General features: G+C 43.3%; 1 protein-coding gene across 17 annotated transcripts in view; it reads right to left on the bottom strand.

Moving 5' to 3' along the window:
* Positions 1 to 19,757, bottom strand: part of TNS3 (tensin 3) — a 218,302-nt gene that overhangs the window by 23,147 nt on the left and 175,398 nt on the right. For all 17 annotated transcript variants that reach the window (XM_069007895.1, XM_069007893.1, XM_069007894.1 and 14 more), the window contains 3 exons: positions 3,810 to 3,981; positions 824 to 1,464; positions 107 to 193 (listed from right to left, as the gene is read on the bottom strand). In XM_069007895.1, the coding sequence (XP_068863996.1) occupies positions 107 to 193; positions 824 to 1,464; positions 3,810 to 3,981 (900 nt within the window). The remainder of the gene's footprint in view (positions 1 to 106; positions 194 to 823; positions 1,465 to 3,809; positions 3,982 to 19,757) is intronic.

Raw genomic sequence — 19,757 nt, 5'->3', positions numbered from 1 at the left:
TAGGTTGTATATTCCTTTTAGAGATCAGGTATGAATCAAAAATCGAGACTTCACCAACTAGCTTTTCTGTGAACGGATATGCCAGAATATATATCAATTGATATACCTTGTTCTCTTGAGATATCTGGCTTATACCAGAACTTGGATGTGTCCTGAACAAATTTTACGGTCACATGTATATCAGCTGTGTTTTCTGTGAAATAAAAGGGGAAAAAGTCAAGACATTTTTTAAAATACAAAAGTGTTTTTACTTTTCTTTCCAACTTCCAGTCACCGTGATTACTCAAAAAACTCATCATTAGGACGGGTTAGAGAAACTGAGCTGTTTTAGAACCAGCAAATATAACACCATACGCTAAGACTCTGAAAGCATGTTCTAAGTTTCATTTTGCAAAATCCATAAAATGTTAAAAACTTTTAGTTATAAAGCTGTATTAAATACAAACTTCTCAATAGGGCCCAGTGAACACACATGTACATTTTTAAATTTTCTTGGCACAAGTCTAAATGGTGCAGAGAGAAGCCAGCCCTTTTTAAAAGAAATTGGACTCCACCCCTGTCCATTTTAGTTTGACAGCTGAAAAGGCAGGCTGTCCAATAGCTGACTTTTAGGAGGCACAGGAAGAAATCTGCAGCCTTGTTTTCTGAATAATGCATCCAAAGACAGTGAACTGGCACCACGTACTGCAAACATTGAAGTCCTCTGTGCCATTTTCATTCCACTACTTTTTTTTCCCCTCTCTACTTTTAAAATCCCCAAAGTTCTTTTTATAAACTCATATAAAATCTAATGTATTTTGCATTTCTCTGATGCAGAACCTACCTGGCACTGGGGAAGGGCTTAACATTTTTGAGAAATCTGGGAGGATATTTGGGAAGGGAATGCTGATTGTGCTTCCACTGTGTGGGCTAGAGAAGCCACTTGAAGAAGGTGACACAGAGGCAAAGGAACGTTCTCCTTCAGAGGACCTCTTCTTCTCTGGAAGAGGTGGTTGAGCACGTTGGTTCCCTCCATGGTGATGCTGAACTGCACTGTTCTGGCTGTTGTGTCCACAGGCCACTGGAAGAAAGTTTTGTGTCAAAAAGTCATTGCCATCAGCACTTGCCACTGATGAGCTCAGGATTTTAGATGTGTTAGTATTGGCTATGCAAGTAGCTTGTGTCGCCTCTCGGGGGGAGCTACTGTCCCTGGTACCCGCACTGTAGCTTAGGTAGGCACGGGCACTGCTGCTGATAGCATGTTCTTGGTGTGGCTCTGATGGTGAACTCTCCAGGTTGCTCAGGGTGACAACTTGCAGTCCTGGAGTTTGGAAATGAGACAGGAGAGAGACATCCTGCACAGCACTTGAAAATTCAGAGGGCACAAGGTAACTGCCCGGCTGCCTGGTATTTGCCAATGAAAATTGGGTTGACAGGGAAGCTTTAGAGCTGCTTTCAAGCCAAGGACATTCTGCTGCAGAAGAGCTGTCAAAAAAAAAAGCCAAAAATTGAATATAAAAATGAAACAACAGCCAAATCATTCCTTTAAATGTTACTGTACAACCCATACTTCAGTGATCATTGAAAACAATGAAACATCACACCCAGGACAAAATCTCAGGGTGCTCTTTGAAAACATGCTGGACCAAGTAATGCAGCTGGACCAAGGGATTCCAGCCTTACCCTGACCAGTAATTTCTTCAGTGTAGGTCATTATGTTCTGCCTTATCTCACCTCCACCTAGCCATGTTGATGGGATAGTTTCTGAGTTTGCACTGTAAACCAGTCCATTAAATTAACAACAGCTAAAAATACTTCTCTCTGTTTGAGGGTGTTACTTTTAACATGAATCCGTTTAATGAGGCTGTTTGCAGCACTGCTTCACATACAGTGGTCCTGATGAGCTAAAGTGCTGCCTCAAAAATAGCAGTAGGAGGCAACAATTTCTTATGCCAAAGCTGCATAGAGGTAGAGGTTTATGGAAGAAACCTGACATGGCCACACCAGTTCTTACATGCAGAGTGTCTTATGCTCACCAGAATAAAAACAAAAAGAAATGGGCTAAGGAGGTGGTTGTGCACCATCACAAAATAAATCACTAACTATGATAATGATAAGAACACAGTTCACAAGGAACACCTTGCAGACCAGGTCTCTTTTAATACAGTTTATATTGTAAGGTCCAGTGGTTAATTTATTTGACAGTGGAAAAATTCTGATTTACAGAATTAAATATTTCAACAGTAAACATTTTGTTTTTCTACTGGGTAGCAATTCTACCTGTTCAAGTGAAAAATAAAAAAAAAGTCCTTCTAAGCAAGAGCAAGTAAGCTTCTGATGAAATCATCTGATAGAAGTCTAAGTTGTCTCCTTGCTTCTAAAAATGAAATGCCCTTAGGCTGTAGCTGGAAAGTATTACCAATATTATCAAATCTAAAGAGAACAAACTCATTGGGAAATGCAAAGGGAAAAGAGCTGACATAAGACATGTATCAAAAAATAAAGGATTTTTAATTAAAAGGGAGCGGTGGAAATGGATGCCAGTAGATTTAAACAGCTGAAATTAGAAGGGCCATAAAGAAATGGAAGGTAAGCAAATTGAACAAGACATCACTGCAAGAAAAAAACCTCTAGAGCTGTAGCTATCTGCTAGGTGAAATAAAAAATTATAGAAAAAATATTTAGAAAGAAGGGAACAAAATTTTCTAGATAAAGTCTGAAGTAGGAATGTAAACGTGATAATGACTGAATTGCCTGATAAGCTCTTAATACATATCCACTTGTAATTGTTACATTGCCTCCTCTGCAGCAAATACCAACATATTTTGTTCAGTCTCATGGTTCACATTCATAATCACAAAACCAAAACATTCTTTCACAGTCTCAGTACTGACTGAAAATGAAACCAATTAGATTGGAAGATAAATAAAAGATAAATAGGTAACAACATACTTGAAGTACTCATTGAGACTCTTGACACTCCACCCAGAACTATTCTCAAATACTTAACTGTGAAAAAGGAGCCAAATAGCTAAGGATGAGAATAGGATAATTAGCCAGAAAGGAATGTTTTTGCAGAGTGATAGAGAAGGTAACTTCATTAGGTGTTATGTACCACCTTGTCTATTGAGTTAATATAGTGCACAGCTAATGACTGATCATGCATTGTTATGTTCTTCTGAACCTTCTAACAGTAACTAGGGACTCCTTGTTTGTTCGCTGTTTCTTGCCATTTCTTAGCTTATGCTGTAAGCTCCTTTAGACAAGGACTACTTTGTAAATTTATACTATTCAAGCTCTTGTCCAGAGCTCTACATGTTTACCACAATATAATTATAAAACAATAAAGTTTCTAAGCCTGCTGAGCAGTTGAAAGGAAATCGGCTATATACTACCAAAGCAAATCTACTGAAATTTTACTGACTAGAAGCACATGTCTGCAGTGAGAAGAGTGCTCCCTTTCTCTCATATACAGCTTATTCCAATGTGAAATTTCATGACACGGCTTTAAGTAAAACAGCAGAGAACCCAGATAAGCACACAGAAAAATATATATGAGCTTGTGCTAGCACACAATAACATAACTGAGCTATAAAATTATATTTCCTTTTGTCTTCTCACTTATCTTCAAAGCTAATTGTGTCCCTGACATAAAAGTAATATCTGTGTATGTGTTAAAATCCAGACGATGGACAACATCAACATTAAATGTCACAACCAATCTCAAAGTTCTTGGAAAAACAGTCTGCAATGAAGATGAAAGCATAATGTGTTGGCTGGGAACTATCATTATGAGAGCTAAACAATAAAGTAGGAGAACTTTTTCCTACCTTTCTGCCCCTGCGATAGGACTGCTACTTGAAACAGTACATGAAGATGCAAAACAGTGCTGAAAGGAGGGATCAGACTGCATGTTGGCCCTCAGCAAAGAAGAGTTAGTGCCCACAGTGCTGTCAGACATCACCATAGAGAGGTTAATGGCTTCCATGTAACTTTGAGATTCTGCAGCAAAGAAAACAAAGTAAATGCAAATTTAAAAACAACATGCATTTTTATTAACCTTGTACTGAAAAAAGTGTTCATAAAATATTTTGGTTTTCTCTTAATAAGATTATAAAGAAGAATTTTTGTTTGTTTGAGCAGCAGATGTTATTTCACAAAATTATGTTTATTGCTGAAAACATCCAACAGGTCAAATGGCAGAGGGAATAGAGATTACAGAATTGCAACACTCAAATTGTTTGATCATTCTCCAGAACACACTCTCTAGCCCTAAAGATGAGAATGGACCCGTCTGTACCAAGATATTTTGCATTCCACAGTCCACAGTGTTAATCAGTACATCTAGTCAAGTGCACCATTTGCACTTAAAATACCAGTAGAAAATGGGGTGTCACCAATAGAAGATTGGGTGTCCTGGTCCAGGCTACAACAGAGTTAGTTTCTTCAGTACACAGTAGAGGGCATGGCCAGGACCTGGAGTTACTGTATACCACCTCATGTCATTGCTGGGGGTGGGGTAAGGGAGTCTCTTCCAGGGAAAAAGGGTCCTTTCTGATTAAGAAAGCATGGTGGAGGGAGCAGTGAGGTGGTGGTGGTAGCAAGCTGGAAGGAGGGGCTCAGGTCAAGCTCTGCAGTGAGCATTTCTGCATTTGAATCACGCTCTCTTTTCTTAGTATTGTTACTTTTACTGTTTTTTTTCTCATCTCATTGCTTTTTTCAGTAAATTGTTCTTATCTCAACCCATGATCTTCACTTTTTAAGCCCAACAAGCCCATTCAGCCCACTTGCTGAACGGGGCAGGGAACCTGGTGGATAATGACAGATGACACTGAGCTACTCATAACCTTCTTCATATCAGTCTTTATCAGTAAAACAGGCCTTTAGGAACCTCAAGCCCCTGAGACCACAGAAAAAATCTGGATCAAAACATACCGAGGACTAAACAAAGGAGAACTAAAACAAACCAGACATATTTAAGTACACTGGGGCCTGACAAGTTGAACAAACACAAGAGCTGAGGGAGCTGGTTGATGCCCTGCAAGACCACCCTCAATAATTAAAAGGTCTCAATGACTGGGAGAGATTCTTAAAAACTGGAAGGGAACAAGGATCACTCACACCTCCAAGAAAGGTATGAAGGATGATCCAGGGAACTGCAGGCTTGGTTAATCTAACCTCAGTCTCTGGAAAGCTGATGGAGCAACTAACCCTGGAAACCACTTCCAAACACATGGCAGAAAAGGATTGAGAGTTGTCAGCATGAATTTACAAAGGGGAAATCATGCATATCCACTGAGATAACTTTCTTCAATAAACTGACTAGCTTAGTGGCTAAGAGAAGAGCAGTGGATGTTCCTTATGTTGACTTTAGTAAGGCTTTTATCATGGTCTTCCATTATATCCTCATAAACATGCTGACAAAACAAGGGTTAGGTAAGTGGAAGTGAGATCTACTAAAAACTGGCTGAATATCTGGGCCCAGAGGCTTGTGATCAGCTGCAGCAAATCCACTAGAAGGCAAGTCATAGCATTATACCTTGGGGCTGATACTAGGACCAATACTCTTCAACACCCTTCATTAATAACATGGATAATGGGATGAAGTTTCATCAGCAAGTTTTGCAGACAACAGAAAACTGTGAGGAGTCATCGACAAACCAGATGGTTGTGCTGCTATTTAGAAGTGGGAGAAATGGGACAAAAGGAATCCTAAGTTCAACAAGGGGAAATATAAACTCCTGCAACTGAGACAGAATAATCCATGGCACCAGCATATGTTGGGGGCTGACTGGCTGGAGACAGCTCTGCAGAGAGGGACTTGGTGGTTCTCATGGACAATAGCTGACCATGACCCAGCAATACAACCCCATGGCAAAGGTGACCAATAGTATCCCAGCCTGCATCACAAAGTGTTGCCAGCAGGTCAAGGGAGGTGATCCTTCCTCCCTGCTTTGCATTAGAGGCTACATATGAAGCTGTGTGCCTATTTACATGCTTCTCAGTACAAGAGAGACAGGGACTTGCTTGAACAAGTCCAGCACAAGGTCACAAAGACACCATCACTGGGACTGGAACATCTTTTATAGGAGCTGAGTCCCAAACAGCTGGGACTGTATGGCCTGGAGAAAAGAAAGCTCAGGGGTATATTATCACTGTGTATATAAACCTGATGGGAAGGCATGGAGGTGAATGAGCCAGTCTCCACACTCTTCTGCTCACAGTAGGAGAAAAGGACACAACTGGGACTGAAAGGCAGTTTAGGAGCACAGTGAAGCACATGGTTTACCTGTTGTGCTGGTTTTGGCCAGGGTAGAGTTAACTTTCTTCTCAGTGGCTGCTATGTTTTGGATTTGTGCTTAACACAGTAATGATAATACAGAGATATTTTTGTTATTCCTTGTGGAAATACTTACAGCTTTTTACCGGCTAGGCTCATAGTTCAATGCTTTAGAAAGCCTCGGGCAGCCTAGAGTGGTAGCACGGGCAATCTAGCATTTCAGTAGCTCAAAAAGCGGCAAATAGTAGCTGCAAAGCTGATACCACCAGTAGAAGCAAAGAGGGAGAAATATAGTCTTCAGCTTGCCTAATTCCTGCAATTAGAAGCTTTCAGAGACAGAAACACACAGATGTTCGCAGAAGGACTGCAAAGCCAAAGAGCACGGGCCCCCTCTCGTGCCCTTCTTTTATTCAGAGAAGGGGAAAGGGGAGGACTGGGGGTAGACCTGGGGTGACTGGCCAATCAGACACTGCTAAAGAGTTTGAGTTACATTTGGTTTTGCCCATGCTTGGAACAAAGGAGTTCAGAACACATGGCAGAGGCAAGTCCTGGCTTGTCTTGGGGCAGGGGAAGGGAAGCTCGGAACAGGCAGCAACAATTCCTGGCTTATACAGAGACAAACAAGGCCTTTTTTTTTTCCATACTGCCACACTGGCAAGGCAGTTGGGGGTGTATGGGAGGCTGGGAGGAGACACAGCTGGGACAGGTTACCCAAATTGACCAGAGGGATATTCCAGACCACATGACATCAAGGGGAGGAAGGAGGAAGGGGAGGACATTTGGAGTTATGGCATTTGTCTTCCTAAGTAACCATTACACGTGATGGGCTCTGCTCTCCTGGGGATGGCTGAACATCTGGCTGCCCATGGGAAGAAGTGAATTAATTCCTTGATTTGTGTTGCTTTTGTGCATGGGGCTTTTGCTGTCCCTCTTAAGCTGTCTTCATCTCAGCCCACAAGTTTTCTTTTACCCTTCCAATTCTTTCCACAATCCTAGGGGCTGGAAAGTGAGCGAGCAACTGCACTGGGCTTGGTTGCTGGCTGGGCTTAAACCATGACACCTGTACAGCTACAGTTTTCAGGTGTGACTTTGTGCACACCACACAGACAAAGAAGCAAAATAACTGTAATCTTTATCTTCTAATAGCCTGCAAACAGCACTAACATAACTGGTTTCTAAACTGACTGAAATCTGAAATATGTTCAAGTTAATTATAGTGGACATAAATACTACAGGACATAGGTAAACAGATGCGTTTAGATGAGGAATAATGTGGATGCTGTTACTGCAGAGCTTTATACAGGAACAGTTTCACATGTTTTTAGAGGTATACTTAAATAACCAGTCAAGCTCTAATGGGGATTACATTTAATTTTTCTGGATTCGTATAAAAAATGTCAACACCTATTCACAGGTCCAGGCTCAACCACACTGTTTTCCATGACAGAAGACTGTAATACAACAAATGCCCATGCATCTGAATAGCTTCATTCACCTGAATAGTCCTACTGACCTCAAAACTGGCAGGACTGAAACCCAATACAACAGTCACAGATGAAACAATCTCTAATTACTCTCTCTTAACTTGATACACTTCCAAAGAATAAGGGAGGGGGAAAAAAAAAACCAAAACCAAGTAAGTTATGGAACAATTCCATTCCTACAAAGACTTAAGATCACACTAATGCATCTTTTCCATAAGGAAACCTTTCTAATGTAAAAAGCCACTGAAATAAGTCTAAATGAATATTGTTTTCCCTTCAATTCATGGCAGAGCTTGGTTCTCCTATTACTTGAAATGAGGAGTGTGCAAGTTACTTAAAAGGTATGTCTAAGAAAATCTGCAAATTAGTGCCCTGACTATAAACCATGTGAATTTATCACATAGCACACATTGTACAGAACAAACATTTAACTGGATGAGGGAAACAGAAAACTGCCTTTTAACAGAAACTGTCTTTTAACTATATCATTACTTCAACTATATTCATAACAGCCATAAAAATGAACTTTAAGGAAATACTGCAGAAACGTTTAGTGTAGAAGAGCTACAGAAATCTGAATATGTATTTATCTACTAGATCAGCTACATTACAGTCATCTTCATACTGGTGCAAACATAGTCAGAAAAGCTGGCTGCACAAACCCATGTTGGTCAAATTGATGTTGTATGTATGAACACTACTAGAACCTCCCCAGCAACTCAACTTTGACTAGGCTAAAAGCAGACAAATTTCCAGAAACTAGCATTTGACAAAGTATCTCACTTGCAACAGGCATCTCATCGCCGCACACGATGAAGCCATGAAGATTTTTGCCTTTTCTTTTATACCCCTGTTATACCTTTTTACAACTTCTGTATTCCTAGTGCGTCTTCCCTACATTCTTGGACTTGTTTGTTAAGCTAAGAGACTAAACATTTTAGAAGCTTCGTAGCTAGAGATCAGTGTGCCCCAGACCCCAAGGTCCTCTCCAGAACACATTCTGTAAACCAAGATAGAACCATCCAGGGGAAGGTTCCTTGGGGAGGGGGGCTCACTTGAGCCTCTCATTGGGGAATCTTTGATAGATATGCTAATTAGTAAAACCTACAATGTTATACCCAATGTTGGGGAGAGGGGGACACAGAGAGAGACTCGGCAGGGTGCATCTTGATGCATATGACCTGGACGTGTACACCTAAGGATCCCTAAAATAAATACCAAGGTAAAATCCCTTTTCCCCTTCTAACCATGTATGACTCTTGATTTTAAGACCAGGAAAAGGCATCAGTTGCTGGCGACCACGAAGGGACCCTAAAGATCTTTAAACTCACAGTCTTGGGTTGGAACACATCTTGCTTTGCCCCTCTCTTTGCCGGCAAATTACAGAGGGGCCGGAGCAACAATCTAAAACTGTGACCAGGACTTTAGGACCCAGCACGGAAAGGCAGAAGCACGGAAAGAGGTGAGTGAAAAGGAGATCAGTACTACTGAGACAGTGCTAGCACTAGGGAAGGAGATCTCCGAGGGGGTTGGAAAGGCTGGGGGCATAAAGCCCACAAAAGGGGAAAGCTTAAACTTTTCCCCTGCGAACTGTGGAAAGGAGGGGACGCCCTCCGTGGAGTCCACAAGAGCCCAGAGGCTGCACCCTATGCAGCCGCAGGAGTGGCTCAGAGTTTGGTTGCTTGGTTGGTTGGTTGGGACATTGGGAAGTTGAGGGTTCGAATCCTTTTGAGACCAGATTTTCGCGCGCATTTACTGCTTGATAAAACTAGTTGCTTTTTAGTATTTTAAAGTGCTGTTCTGAAGTGTTTGTGTAGTAACGTAGATAAACTGCCTGGAAATCGGAATTCCAAGGCCAGATTGCAGGCTGAATTCCAGAGTTAAGAGCTTTCCTCTGGCAGAGTTTTCCTGTCTGTGAGAAAACATGGGAGGTGTGAATGAAAAAGTCCCTCCTAACAGCCCATTAGAGCTGATAACAAAACACTAGAGATGGCTGACAGGCGAAAAACTACTTTGGACACCCAAGAATTGATCAGACTGTCCACATGAGTTTAGCCAACTTTAAAATTAAGTCAAGGAAATTGGCCTTGCTATGGGAGTTTGGAAAATAACATCATTAATGACCTGATGGTAGAATTGAGATCATTACGTAGGTTTGATGAACTAATATATGCAAAACATTTTACTATGTATCTGAACAAAGAAGAAGCGTATGTGGTAGACAAAAATAATATAGAAATGACTTTGAAGAAGAGAAAAGAAAAAAAAAAGCCGCAGCAAGCTGACTCATATACTAATACAGACAGAGAAATTGATATGATAGGTACAGATATGGTAGCACCAGCTTTGCGCAGTGGGGGGGGGGGGTCTCCCCCCCCCGTTCAACCGCCGGGGCAGCCCGCACAGGAGGGGGGTGGGGGGTGGGGGAGCGGTGGCTCCGCCACTGCCACCACCGCCACCGACTCCACCGCCGGGGCAGCCCGCACAGGTGGGGGCAGGGGATGGGGGAGCGGTGGCTCCGCCACTGCCACCGCCGCCACCGACTCCACCGCCGGGGCAGCCCGCACAGGGGAGGATGGGGGAGCAGTGGCTCCCCCACCACCGCCGCCGCCGCCACCGCTGCCACCGACTTCGCCGCCGAGGCGGCCCGCACAGGTGGGGGCAGAGGATGGGGGAGCAGTGGCTCCCCCACTGCCACTGCCGCCGCCGCCACCGCCGCCACCGCCGCCGCCTCCCCTGTCCCCGCCACTGTCCGAGCGGGGGCAGGGGAGGGAGCAGGCGGCCGGCTCCAAGCCGAATGAGCGGCGCGGGCCCCCCCCACCTCCCCAGGGGCGGAGGGCGAGTGCAGAAGTAGGAGAGATGCGGGTATGCCACCGCCCCCTGACTTTTCCACAGGCAGGGAAGGGGTGGATTGGCCGCCGCCCCCTGACCGCCCCAGAGGCGGAGAAGGGGTGGATTGGCCACCGCCCCCTGACCGCCCCAGAGGCAGACAAGAAGCAGGTATGCCACCGCCCCCTGACTTTTCCAGAGGCAGGGAAGGGGTGGATTGGCCACTGCCCCCTGACTGCCCCAGAGGCAGAAAAGAGGCAGGTATGCCACCGCCCCCGGACTTTTCCACAGGCAGGGAAGGGGTGGATTGGCCGCCGCCCCCTGACCGCCCCAGAGGCAGAGACAGGGAAGGGGGAGGGGAAGGGGCAGGCTGGCCGCCTTTCCCCAAGTACCCTGAACACAGAAGTGAAGGTAGAAATGGGCACGGGCAATTGCCGCGGCATTCCCCAACACAGAGAGCCGCAACTTTCCGAGCCAGAGACAAGAGGAGCCACTCGCTCTCCCCACCCTGCGGCACAGGCAGTGTTAAAGCTGAGGGCAGATGAGATGGCCCCGACCCAGGCAGCTCTTGCAGAGCTAGGGACGGGAGCTGCTTACAGCCCCTGCCTCCCTACCCCTCCACTGCCGCAAAGAGCAAGACAGTTCCTGATCAACATTTGCCTGGAACAAGTTTTAAAACCAATGAACCAATTTCAATTAAAAGCGAATGGGATGATTTTGATACAGATGGTTCTCACGCGGAGGGTGGTAGAAGAAGGGGCAAGATAGCCCAAGAAGCAATGAGAGCAGTCAGTCCCGTCGCTAAATACACAAAGTCCAAAACAGATAAAGGGGGGGGGGGGGGGAAGAGCTTGTATTAGAAGCACCTCTGAGACAGGCTGTGGGAAATCAAGGAGTTATTTATATAAAAGTACCATTTTCTCTCGGAGAAATTACAACAGTGGAAAAACTCAATTGGGAAGTACAGGGACAACCCAGAGAGAGTAGCTATGCGTGTAGAAATAGCCATGAAAACCCAAAACCCAGATTGGGGTGATCTAAATGTTATGCTAGATGAATTATTGGATAAAACAGAGAGAGAAACGGTCAACAAAGCTGCTATATCTGCTATAGAAACTCAAATTGCAACTGGGAATCTTCAAGGGTCAGTTAATGATATCTGTCCCCTAGCAAACCCTAACTGGGATCCTAATGTCCCAGAACAGATGGAAAAGATGAAGCAATACCAAAAATGGGTGGTTCTTGAGTTAAAATGTGCCGTTACTGAAGCAGTGAATTGGGCTAGGTTGTATGAGATCAAACAAAATCCAAATGAGACCCCCACAGAGTTTCTAAATAGGCTTAAAGAGGCTGCACAAAAACACACTACCTTAGACCCTGACTCACCTGAGCAGCAGATCCACCTGGCTTACCTGTTTATAGGTCAATCTGCTAATGACATAAAGAAAAAGCTGCAAAAGATAGATGGGCCACCGGACATAAGTAAATTGTTGACTGTAGCCTGGAAGGTATACCAGAACAAGGACTTAGCAGACAAAGATAAACATCATAAACCCCACTACAAGAAGAAGTATGATAAGGAAAAGTCATCTGACACATCAAAAAAGGGTCCCCCTTTTCCCCTATCTGAAGACCAATGTGCAATTTGCAAAAAACGGGGGCACTGGAAAAATGAGTGTCCATCACGAGCAGAAAAGAAGCCCCCAGTTTCAGAACTAACTGTAAATACAAACTGACGGAGACCGAAGGTAACTACCCCAGCAGAGCCTTCGGTTGTAGCTAAGCTGGAGAATGATGGCGTTAAATTTCTAGTTGATACAGGGGCAACATATTCTGTGTTAAATACTTTAAAAGGTAAACTGAGTCAAGACACTGTAGATGTGATTGGAGCTACAGGGGTAAGTGAAACAAGGCCTTTTTTCCAACCTTTAAAATTTAAATTGGGAAAACACTAGGTCACTCACCAGTTCCTGTATATGCCAAATTCCCCAATGCCATTGTTAGGCCGAGATTTATTAGAAAAATTGGAAGCAGAAATTAAGTTTTCAAAGAAAGAGAGAGTGAAAGTTATAATCCCAGAATCTAAAATTATCGAAGCAGCTGCTATACTTGTACAAGAATGCCATGGAAAAATTCTTAAAAAGTTGAAGAAGCTGTCATTCAAATAGTGTAGGCCAATGATTCTCCTGGGAGATCCAAAAAAGCTGAACCTGTGAGTATCACACTCAAAGCAGGGGGCTACACCAGTAAGACAAAGACAATATCCTCTGAAATTAGAAGCCTGTAAGAGATTGGTACCTGTGATTGAAAAGTTTCTCAAATTTGGGTTGTTAGTGGAGTGTGAATCCAGGTACAACACACCAATCTTGCCAGTAAAGAAAGCTGATAGTAAAAGCTACAAGTTGGTACAAGATTTGAGAAAAATCAACAAGATAACAGAAGACATACACCCAGTGGTAGCGAATCCTTACACACTTTTGACAACACTAACAAATGAATTAGGGTGGTTCACTGTTTTAGATCTCAAGGATGCCTTTTTCTGCATTCCTGTGCATAAGAATAGCCAAGAACTCTTTGCTTTTGAGTGGGAGAATCCAGAAACAGGGAGAAAGACTCAGCTCACCTGGACAGTTTTACCACAAGGATTCAAAAACAGCCCGACCATATTCGGAAACCAGCTAGCAAAGGAGCTTGAGGACTGGAGGAAACAAGAACCAGGAGGAGCAGTTCTCCAGTATGTTGATGACATCTTGATAGCAGCCAAGACACGAGATGACTGCATCGAGCTCACTGTAAGTCTGTTGAACTTTTTGAGCCAAAGTGGGTATCGGGTCTCGAAAGAAAAGGCACAGGTTGCCAGGGAAACAGTAGTATACCTGGGCCTAGAAATTTTCCGTGGACATCGACAACTCAGCAGAAAACGGAAAGAAGCCATCTGTTGACTTCCAGAGCTCCATACCGTAAGGGAGATGCAGGCCTTCCTGGGAAGTTGGTGTCGCCTGTGGATATCAAACTACGGTATACTAGTGAGACCTTTATATGAAGTCCTTAAAGCAGCTGAAAAGAGGACAATTATGTGGACAGAGAATGCCAGGGCTGCATTTAAACAGCTGAAACATTCCTTGATGTCAGCCCCAGCTTTGGGGCTGCCAGACTTGACTAAACCTTTTGAACTCTTTACACATGAGCGACTGAATGTTGCTCTGAGGCTACTGGCACAGCATCTTGGAGACCAGTGAAGAGCTGTGGCCTATTTCTCAAAACAACTAGACAATGTAGCCCAGGGTTGGCCAGGATGCTTGAAAGCTGTGGCAGCAACAGTCCTTCTGATACAGGAGGCTCATAAATTCACCCTTGGGCAGCACATTGTCGTGTATGTACCCCATGCAGTGATAAATGTGCTGGAGCAAAAGGGGGGACACTGGCTCTCCCCTAGCAGGATGCTCAAATACCAGTCTGTGTTGTTAGAACAGGACAATGTTACTCTAAAGACAACTTCTGTGATAAACCCTGCAATGTTTTTATCATCCACATTACTTGACAGTGTGCCTGAGCATGATTGTTTGCAGACAATAGAGGAAACTTATTCCAGCAGACCAGACCTAAAAAAATGTTCCTTTGAAAGATCCAGACTGAGAATTGTCCACTGATAAGAGCAGCTTCATGAGAAACAGGAGGATGACCGGTTATGCCGTAACCACCTCAGATAAAATCACTGAGGCAAAAGCCTTGCCTCCAGATGTGTCATCACAGAAAGCTGAACTCATTGCATTAATGAGAGCTCTAGAACTGATTGAGGGGAAGAAGGTGAACATATAGACTGATTCCAAATATGCCTTCAGTGTTGTTCATGCCCACAGAGCTATTTGGAAGGAACGTGGCCTGCTGACTGCTCAAGGTAATGAAGTTAAGCATGCTAAAAAATTCTTGCACTTTTACAGAGCATTTGGAAGCCTAAGGAATGCACTGCAGGGGTCACCAAAAAGAGAAAACAGCCCTCGAACTGGGAAATCATTTTGGTGACGAAACAGCCAGGGGGATTGCAGAAAAAGGCATTTTTGCAGTGGTACCACAGAGATAGATTTGTCATCATCTACCCCAAAATACAATCAGAGGGATCACAAATTAATTAAGTTCCTTAAAGCTGAAATCAAAGAAGGTGGGTGGGCTGTTACCCCAGTAGGACAAGTCGTAGTTCCACCCCGATCCTTCGGGAAATAGCCCAACAAGAGCATGAAAGTACCCACTGGGGAACAGAAAATCTTTTAAAACATTGGAGGAAAGTAGTGATAGGGAGAGGAATGACTGATATTGTACAATCTGTAACAAGCAAGTGTGAAACCTGCTGTAAAAACAACCCTGACACAAGCAAGAGAGTTGTGTTAGGAGTGACAAAACCAGGAGATATCCCAGGAGATTATTAGCAAATAGATTTTGCTGAGATGCCACGCAAAGAGGGATGCAGGTATATACTGGTACTGGTTGACACCTTCAGTGGATGGCCTGAGGCTTTCCCCTGTCACACCAACACAGCAAAAGAAGTAGTGAAAGCTTTGCTCAATCATATAATACCAAGATTTGGGGTTCCTTTGGGAATGTCATCAGATAGGGGACCACATTTTGTTGCAACAGTGGTTGGGAAAGTTAGCAAGATTTTGGGACTTGCCTGGGACCTGCACACACCATACAGGCCCCAAGCAAGTGGTAAAGTTGAACGCATGAATGGGACCCTCAAAACCCAGATTTGCAAGATTTGTCAAGAGACATCCATGACATAGGTTCAAGCCCTGCCTACAGCCTTGCTGAGGGTCCGCATACAGTCAAGGCCAAGGGACAACATCAGTCCCTATGAAATATTATATGGCAGGTCATACCAGGTTCCACATATCCCAGGGGAAATTCACACGAGAGGTAAAAATGATTTGCAGAAATATTTAATGGCTCTGAGTTCCACTTTGCAGAAGCTCCAGAGATTCGTTGTGTTATCCAAACCAATAGGATTGGACACACCTGCTCATCCATTCCAGCCTGGAAACTGCGTCTACATCAAGTGGTGGGACAGCGACCCCTTGCAAGCCAAGTGGAAGGGACCATTCCAAGTTTTGCTGACCACTTTTACTGTGGTCAAGGTTGCAGGCAAGGGACCGTGGACTCACTACTCCAGGGTAAAGAAAGCTTCTGCTCCCGAAATCACCAAGAAGACAGAGACTGATACAAATCAGAAAGATGCAGTCTAAACTGTTTTTTACATGTTTGCTGTTTGCCCAACTGGTAACCATGGTTCAGGGTTCACCGCATGATTTGCATAAGACTGAGGTCCAAAATGTGTCCAAAATTCTTAATAAGAGCGATTGCTGGATCTGTACTCAGTTACCACCTCTAGATAGGAAGGGTCACTGGCCATTAATTAGCATTTTAATAGAAAAATTAAGAAAGATTTGGATGAAATTTGGAAGGGAACTCAAATTCTACATGAAGTAGCTTCTAGAAATAACACTTTAAAATTTGATCATATTTTTGATACCCTCACCTCATGGTTACCAAACTGGTCCTGGGTAAAAGAAATATTCATAATAGTTGTAATTGTAGTTATTATCTGTGTAATTTTCTGTAGAGCAGCCGGTTGTGTAAACCGGTTCTGCGAGTAAAAGCAGAGTAGAGTAGAGTAGAGTAGAGTAGAGTAGAGTAGAGTAGAGTAGAGTAGAGTAGAGTAGAGTAGAGACTAGACAAGATAGAGTTTTGTTAGTCTATAAAAGGGGGGAAATGATGAAGCCATGAAGATTTTTGCCTTTTCTTTTATACCCCTGTTATACCTTTTTACAACTTCTGTATTCCTAGTGCGTCTTCCCTACATTCTTGGACTTGTTTGTTAAGCTAAGAGACTAAACATTTTAGAAGCTTCGTAGCTAGAGATCAGTGTGCCCCAGACCCCAAGGTCCTCTCCAGAACACATTCTGTAAACCAAGATAGAACCATCCAGGGGAAGGTTCCTTGGGGAGGGGGGCTCACTTGAGCCTCTCATTGGGGAATCTTTGATAGATATGCTAATTAGTAAAACCTACAATGTTATACCCAATGTTGGGGAAATGTTGGGGAGAGGGGGACACAGAGAGAGACTCGGCAGGGTGCATCTTGATGCATATGACCTGGACGTGTACACCTAAGGATCCCTAAAATAAATACCAAGGTAAAATCCCTTTTCCCCTTCTAACCGTGTATGACTCTTGATTTTAAGACCAGGAAAAGGCATCATGAACTTGCTCAGATGGTTCCCAATTACACTGCAGGTTGAGATGATTCTGCTTCTGAATGTGAGAGGTTAATGCATTCCCCAGAGGAATAGGAATTACAATCACAAGCTCATCTCTATCTGCTTGCTTGTTTTCATGCCTGTGTGTCTGTTCTCCTGATACCAGACTATACAGAGGAGTCACTGGAATCCAGTTACCAAGAGTCTGGGGGCACTCCTTCTGAAATAGCTTAAAATCTTCTCCCACTCTAATATGATCTCAACTACGTGCATATGAGTTAATCTAACGGATTTCCACAGCAAATTCCACTCCTCCTTCCACAGCACTTGCTTGAATAAAGGGACCAAGGCTTGATTCTTCCCTGTTTCAGGCCTTGGATTGTTGCTATCACCTTTAAAGCACCATACACTGCGTGACAGAAGGATCACTGTCACACTCACAGATGCATTTCACACCCCATTTTCACAGGTGTAAAAAGAGTGAAAAGCCACTGGCAGCCAGGCATGTAACCTGCAGAAAAAACACACACTCAGTGCAACTCTTCCCAGGCTAGAAACAAGTGTATCTGAAAGGCACCTCCCATGAAAGCAGTCTTGTTTTTACTTCAATTAAAAACAAGACCGCTGGATATTTCAGCTATGGTCCTCTCATTGTCTGATGCAGAGTTCACTGGTCAGCTGTTAACCCTTTACCTAACGGAATCAATAACTCTGCAATTTCATAGCTTCTACAGAATTAACTGGCCTGATACATTTGACAGAAAGCAAAGCATCAGTGCTTCTTGGTTCAGGCCCCTACCATGCCATTTATAGCCGTGAAAACACTGACAAAGTAAAAGTGCAGCTTCCTGTTTCACTAAGAGACATGACAAAGCCAGGACCATTCATGTTTGTATCTTTTCATGCACCCAGATCAGACCTACATTTACTATCACTGATGATCAACTTTAAAAGCAGGACCTTAGAAAGGAGCTGGACTCTTTGGACCATACACTACTGAAAAATGACATTAATTGTGACAACTATTTGTGCCAACATGCAAGGCACAAAAATATCCAGCTCACTCTTCTACTTGGCAGCAACAGGTAAAACCTGTAAAAGTTGCAGGCTTTTTTCAGTTGTAAGTAGAAACTCCAGGATGTGCCTAGGACACAGCCACATAAAGTATGATCTTACAGATTAACCCATATTTTAATCCACTAAACCTGTTGAAACAAAGAAGAAAAAGGAGCCCACCACCCTGCTCCCCCCCTCCCTCCAAAAAAAAAACCCTACTGAAAAAACCCAGAAGAGCTTAACCCACACCATGGTCCAGATAAAAAATAGGTAACACTCCTTTTCTTTTCTTGCAACAGCTGAAGGGCAAAATCATCTCACACCTTTGGAGATGTTATAAAGAAAGTATGTAATTCGTGCTATCATGTATAAAACTGGAATGTAATCAGACCATGTAGAGACAGAGTTTCAAAATCCCTCCACCAACCTGGCTGAGAGAAAAATTTCACAACATTAAAAGAAGTTCTCACACAGTAAGTGAGGATTCCACCTAGGTGGGGTTGGATCTTATCACCGGGACATTTGCACCATGACGGGACATTTGCACCATGACGACTTCATTACCACCTTCTGATATGTACATCTCATCTGATAAGGAATAGGAACTAAAAATACCTGTTCCAGGAACCAGAGATGGCCCATTCATCATCAGAGATGCCCCTTCCATCACCAGAAATGGCCCACTCATCACCCAGGATGGACAATTATCAGACCCAGGAAAGGCTTTGTGCAGCCCAACTCCGGGACAAGAAAACTTCATGCTAAAATTATGAGAAGAATAGAATTAATTCGGACTCTGCCCAAGAACTGTATAAGAAGAGACCAGCCGAAGCAGCACTCGTGAACTTGGGAGGTCTGGTGCGATAGAGATCAGATCTATGCGTGTTCACCCAGCTCCGACCCCAGGCTTGGAGCTTCTTTTCTCGATCGTGGCCTTTGAGACCGATATTTCGGTCACATAATAAATGTCATTTCTTTACAAATTTTGATTGGGCAATTCTGTTTACCTCAGAGACAATCATCCAACAACAGTGGACAAGTAAAAGCAGTCATTTCACTACCATACTTTGTATTTTAGTAAGTTCTCATACATTTCAAACTTTGTAGTCCTTTCCGTGAGAAGGTGATAGTTAATGTGAATCACATCAGCTTGAAAACTCGAGTCAAGATCCTTAGTTACAACTTTTGGGGAAAGGGAGCTTTAAGTCAGTGTTCTGCTTCATAAACGCTGAGCTCACTACCTCACCACTACTTGAGCCTAGCCTAAAAGCTGAATGGACAGAGAAAATAATACTGCTCTGAAGTATGCCAAAGTAACGAAGCCACTTGATGGCCCACTTGAGCCAGTTTACAAACTAACACTTTTCCAAGTCTATGTGCACTGTAAGATTCTTATTATCTAGCTTCCCTTTAACTCCCCTGCTTTTCCAAATACAAAGGTTCCAAAATTAGCAGTCAGTCTGCGAAGTATCAACTTTACTGAAATTCTGACCTTTTAAACTTGTTACATTCTGCTTTCAATTTCACAAAAATATAGTGAACCAAATTATTCCTTCATATGAAACCCATTAACTTTGGTCACACTGCTCCTTCTGATGCCTAGGTTTTAACTTTTATATTTTTCAAATCCTGTACTGCCTAGTATGCAACTCTGAAACGTCATATGGCCTGTTAGCTACTGTTCTTTCATGCTGGTCAGAAGTAACAAATCCTCTCTAGGTTTGCACTTCAAGGACACCTTGTTCTCCCAGGCCTCAAAATATGTAAACTAAAGCTTTTTGAGAGGAGGAGCAAACTTGGGGTAATTACATCATTAATTGAAGTTATAATTGGAGAATTAACCCTGATATGCAAATGAACCAAACTTATAAAAGTGTGA

This window comes from Aphelocoma coerulescens, chromosome 2 (genome assembly GCF_041296385.1).
Source record: "Aphelocoma coerulescens isolate FSJ_1873_10779 chromosome 2, UR_Acoe_1.0, whole genome shotgun sequence".
Lineage (NCBI taxonomy): Eukaryota > Metazoa > Chordata > Aves > Passeriformes > Corvidae > Aphelocoma > Aphelocoma coerulescens.
This window is presented reverse-complemented; position numbering and strand designations above follow the sequence as displayed.